Raw genomic sequence first — 5,696 nt, forward strand, 5'->3', positions numbered from 1 at the left:
CCTTTCCCTCACTTGTCATTTTCCGATGATTGTTGCGAAATGCATGCTGGGATACCTGGCTGTCTGAAGTCCACACAAGTCTGCTCCGATGCATCCCCGGTGAAATGGGTGTGTCGAGAACACATCCGGGATTTTGGACTGAACTTGGCTAGATGTGAACTTTGAATTGGAACAGTACTTGGGCTGTGACTGATGACGTGTCACAAGTCCACAAGAACACAAGTCCGCACAAGAACGCATATTGAGAAACGGCTATAGTCTGGTGCAAGCCCATGCAGTGTCTTAAAAACTAATAAAAGAACTTTAAAATCAATACGGAAACTAACAGGCAGCCAGTGCAGGGATTTTAAAATAGACATAATGTGTGCTCTCCTTCTGGTCTGAGTGAGAACTCGTGCTGCAGAGTTTTGAATCAGTTGCAGCTGATTAATTGTATTCATGGGTAGACCAGAAAGGAGAGCATTACAGTAGTCTAGCCTGCTAGTTATAAAAGCGTGCATTAGTCTCTCCGTGTTGGTCAGAGAGAGAAACGGCCTCACTTTGGAAATGTTTTTGAAATGATAAAATGCTGTTTTTGTGACATAGCATATATGTGGCTTAAAATTAAGATCAGAGTCAAATGTCACTCCTAGATTTCTTGCCTCTTGACCTGGGTTTAGACCAAATGTATTTAGTTTAGAGGCCAGTTTCTCTCTCTGAACCTTTGAACCAATGATCAGTACTTCTGTCTTGTCCTGGTTAAGCTGTAAAAAATTCTGTGACATCCAGGCCTTAATATCTAAAATACAGTTAAAAAGGGAGTCAATTGGTCCAGTGTCATCAGGAGACACGGCCACATAAAGCTGAGTGTCATCAGCATAACTGTGGAAAGAGATGCCATGTCTAGGGGATGCATGTACAAATTAAAAAGTAACGGTCCTAAAATTGATCCTTGTGGTACCCCACAGGTAATCTCATAGTGTTTGGAGAAATGACATTGAAATTGTCTATAGAGATGAAAAATTTTCTTCCACAAAGGTATGAGGTAAACCAGTTTCAAACAATTCCAGATAGGCCAATACACTCAATCTATTTAAAAGAATTTGGTGGTCCACGGTATCGAAAGCAGCACTCAGGTCAAGTAGTACCAGAACCGAAGGTTTGTTTTTGTCAAGATTTGTTCTGATATCATTTACTACTTTTAGCAGGGCTGTCTCTCTACGATTTGTCCTAAATCCAGATTGAAACGCTTCTAGTCTGGTGTTTGAATTTAAAAAGACACTTAGCTGTATAAAAACTAAAATTTTACTTAAAAAAGGAAGGTTTGAAATTGGTCTATAACTGCTGGGTGATAAAATGTCCAGATTCCCTTTCTTTAAAAGAGGTTTAACTAAAGCAGTTTTAAAATCAGTGGGGAAGACACCTAGCTGCAGGGAATAGCTTACAATGGTCAGTATGTCTTCAGATACTGAATTAAAAATTGTTTTAAAAAGGGAGGTTGGAATAGGATCAAGGGAACATCTGGAGAATTTCAGTTCTGTTACTATTTTCCTCAGAGTGTCAGCATCAACCAGGTCAAAATATTCATACCTCACATCGCATAGTATACCGGATATTGGTAAAAAAGCAGTGTGCTTGTTTTGCTGACAGATACCAGACCTAATATTAAAGGAAAATTTCAACCTGTCTCCTATCGTCCTAAATTTGTTTCAAGTGACTAGTGACATAAAAATAATAGTTAGCATGTTAGCCATTAGCCTAGATACAGCTGGGGCGCATAGTAGCGTCAGACCTGTTAAAACGTAAGTAAAAGGGCACACTTCAAGTGCAAAGTTAGTCCACTAAACAAGCTTTTTTTCCACAAAGACCACCTCATATCGTTAGGATAAATGTCAGAGAACATATAGAAAACGATATGTAAACGTGTTGTTTTACCTTACCAGTGTGGTGCCATGTTTGTTTACCATTTAGCTCTGCTTTCCAAAGTGCGGCCGAAATATCGCGAGAACAAGCAATGATCTCATACAGTGCCTTTTATGTCTCATTGTGTGTGTTAAGGTGGAAAAAATGTGAGTTCAGCGCACTTCCATCCATTTTCATCCACCTACTTGGGGCCGGTTTGCAGGGGCAACAGGCTGAGCAAAGTACTTCAGTCGTCTGCCTCCCCAGCCACATCCCTTCCCAGGCCAGATGAGATATATAATCCCTCCATTTTGTTCTGTGTCTGCCCTATGGCCTCCTATTAGCTGGACATACCAGGAACATCTCTGACGGAGGCACCAAGGAAGCATTATGATCAGATGTTAAACCACCTCAACTGGCACCCTTTAGACATGAAGAAGCAGTGGCTCTACATCCACACCTACTGGCTAAAGAAACTAACTGCACTCCATGAACACCTGGCAGCACAAATAAACCAACTGCTTATGGATGGGACCCATCCAGAGTGATTAACCCAAGGACAGACAGTCTTGATCATGAAGGATCCCAGAAGCGCACGGTTCCATCCAACTACTGGCCAATAACCTGCCTCTGTACAACCTGTATGGTCCTGTCAAGCATCGTAGCAGCTAAGATGAACAGGCACATGGCCCAATATATGAGCAAGGCCCAGAAAGGCTACAAATACCTTGGGGTCCCGCAGGCAAATGGGAACCATGAGGAGGCTGCAAGGAAGTCAGCCACAGCCAAATAAGTACACAGAGTAAGGCAGGTCGTGAAAAGTTGGCTGAATGGAAAGAACAAGGTCCAAGCCATCACACGTACAACCTGTAATCAGATACCCCGCTGGTATAATAAGCTGGCCAAAGGAGGAGATAGAGGCCACTAATATCAAGACAAGGAAGCTTCTCACAGTGCATGGAGGGTTTCATCCAAAGTCCAGCACTCTGAGACTCTACACTAACTGGAACAAGGGAGGCAGAGGACTTGCTCTCCTGGATGTGCTTGTCGTGCTGACGTATTGCGGTAAGCGTGTTGTGTCATTTCCGGTGTTTCTGTGATAGCGTCTCTGTGCTGCTCTAGCGAACTCTACCGGCTTGCTTTCTGTTTTTCCTCACTTCAGTTGCTTAACATTTACTTCAAGACTTAACCCACACTAGTTCTGTTGAAGCACTTATAGCTCTCCTCTTTTTTAAGACTTTCTTGCTAATCTTAGTTGTTGTTTGCACGTTATTAGCCTTGTTAGCTACGTTAGCTTAACAGTTAGCGATGACTTCTCCTTCTGCTCTTTCTTGCTCAGTGTGCCAGATGTTTAGCTATGCCTCTGCCTCCTTTAGCGACAGAGGTAATTGTAAAAAGTGTAGTTTATTTGCTGCGTTGGAGGCAAGGCTCAGTGAATTGGAAGCACGGCTCTGCACGATGGAAAGCCATTCAATTGCTGCAGTAGTTAGCCAGCCCCCTGTAGCCGGTGTGGAGCCACTTAGCATAGCCTCTGCTAGCGGTCCCCCGGTAACCCCCGTGCAGCTGGGAGGCTGGGTAACTGTCCAGGAGAAGCATAGTTCCAAGCCGAAGCCCATGGTTCACCACCAGCCTGTTCATGTTTCTAACCACTTTTCCCCACTCAGCGACAAGAAACCATAGCCATAGTCAAATGTATCCCTGGGGCCAGAGCAGGCGACATTGTCAAATTTAAAACCGCTGGCTAAGGCTAAACGTAGATTTAGTATGATCGTTATTCACGTTGATGGCAATGACACCTGGTTACGCCAATCATACGTCACTAAAATTAATCTTCCTCGGTGTGTGAATACGCAAAAACTATGTTGGACTCTGTAGTTTTCTCTGGACCCCTCCCAAATCTGATCACTAATGATATGTTTAGCCACATATCATCATTTAATCGCTGGCTGTCCAGGTGGTGTCCAGCAAACAATGTGGGTTTCGTTAATCATTGGAAAACTTTCTGGGGAAAACCTGGTCTGATTAGGAGAGACAGCATTCATCCCACTTCGGATGGAGCTGCTCTCATATCTAGAAACCTGGCCAAGTTTATTAGTAATTCAAAACCCTGACAACCCAGAGTTGAGACCAGGACTCAGAGTCAAAGTCTTACACACTTCTCTGAGCTTCTAGTGCAGCTACCCACCCATAGTTTTATACAAATGGTGTCTGTCCCCCGACCACCAAAATGATCTAAATCTAAAAGTAAACAAAGAGGAGTTGTACATAACAACCTCATGAAAATTAAAAGCTCTTCTGTGAAAGAAAAACAAAACAGGAGAATTAAATGTGGACTGTTAAATATCAGGTCTCTATCATCTAAAGCAGTGTTCGTAAACAAATTAATATCAGATAATCATATTGATTTACTCAGCCTCACTGAAACCTGGCTGTGTCAAGATGAACATGTCAGTCTAAATGAATCCACTCCTCCCAGTCATAATAATACCCACATTCCTAGAGGCAGCGGCCAAGAAGGGGGAGTTGCAGCCATTTTTAACTCTAGTCTGTTAATCAGCCCTAAACCTAAACTTGATTATAATTCCTTTGAAAGCCTTGTCCGTAGTCTTTTACATCCGACCTGGAAAACCTTGCAGCCACCTTTATTTGTTATAGTGTACCGTGCTCCTGGCCCGTATTCTGAATTTGTGTCTGAATTCTCAGAGTTTTTATCCAGTTTAGTTCTTATACCAGATAAAGTTATTATTGTAGGTGATTTTAACATTCATGTTGATTTTGATAATGACTCTCTGGCTACTGCGTTTATCTCATTATTAGACTCCATTGGCTTCAGTCAGGGTGTACATAAACCCACTCACTGTTTTAACCATACCCTCGATCTAGTTCTGATGTATGGAATTGAAATTGATAACCTAACAGTCTTTCCACAGAATCCCTTGCTATCCGATCATTATTTGATTACTTTTGATTTCTTTTTACTCGATTACACGCCACTCAGCAACAGTTACTATACTAGATGTTTATCAGATAGTGCTGTCGCAAAATTTAAGGAAATGATTCCTTCGTCGTTAAATTTAATACCATGTCCTTCAGTAACAGGTTTCCTGTACCGACTTTAAACTCTCCCGAATTGATCATCTTGTCGATAACGGCGTAGGCTCGCTGCGAACAACACTCGACTCCGTAGCACCTCTTAAAAAAAAAGTTAACAAAGCAAAGAAAGTTTGCTCCTTGGTATAACTCTCAAACCCGTAAGTTAAAACAAATATCGAAAATTTGAAAGGAATTGGTGATTAACCAAACTGGAAGAATCTGGTTTAGTCTGGGCAGACAGTCTCAAAACGTATAAGAGGGGCCTTCGCAATGCCAGAGCAAAGTATTACTCAGCATTAATAAAAGAAAACAAAAATAACCCCAGGTTTCTTTTCAGCACTGTAGCCAGGCTGACTGACAGTCACAGCTCTATTGAGTCTTGTATTCCTTTAGGCCTTAGAAGTAATGATTTTATGAGCTTTTTTAATGACAAAATTCTTACTATTAGAGGCAAAATTCATGACCTCCTGTCCTCAGATAGCACCTATCTGCCCTCAAACACAGCTGTAAGACCTAATATACAGTATATTTAGATTGCTTCTCCCCGATTTCTCCTCAACAATTGACCGCAATGATTTCTTCGTCTAAATCAACAACGTGTCTCTTAGACCCATCCCAACTAGGCTACTTAAGGAAGTCTTACCTTTAGTTAACACTCATATATTAGATATGATCAATATATCCTTATTAACAGGCTATGTACCACAGTCTTTTAAGGTAGC

At 41.8% G+C, this 5,696-nt stretch overlaps 1 protein-coding gene and 1 pseudogene across 1 annotated transcript in view; both read left to right on the forward strand.

Annotated features, from left to right (window-relative positions):
- The window catches only part of LOC126398141 (melanoma receptor tyrosine-protein kinase-like), a 61,686-nt gene extending 59,257 nt beyond the window's left edge, over positions 1-2,429 (forward strand). The window contains exon 4 of the mRNA XM_050057364.1: positions 2,226-2,429. Coding sequence (XP_049913321.1) covers positions 2,226-2,429 — 204 coding nt within the window. The remainder of the gene's footprint in view (positions 1-2,225) is intronic.
- Positions 2,430-3,189: 760 nt separating this feature from the next.
- Positions 3,190-3,992, forward strand: LOC126398142 (uncharacterized; annotated as a pseudogene).
- The last annotated feature ends 1,704 nt before the right edge of the window (positions 3,993-5,696 follow it).

This window comes from Epinephelus moara, chromosome 11, assembly GCF_006386435.1.
Source record: "Epinephelus moara isolate mb chromosome 11, YSFRI_EMoa_1.0, whole genome shotgun sequence".
NCBI classification, from domain to species: domain Eukaryota; kingdom Metazoa; phylum Chordata; class Actinopteri; order Perciformes; family Serranidae; genus Epinephelus; species Epinephelus moara.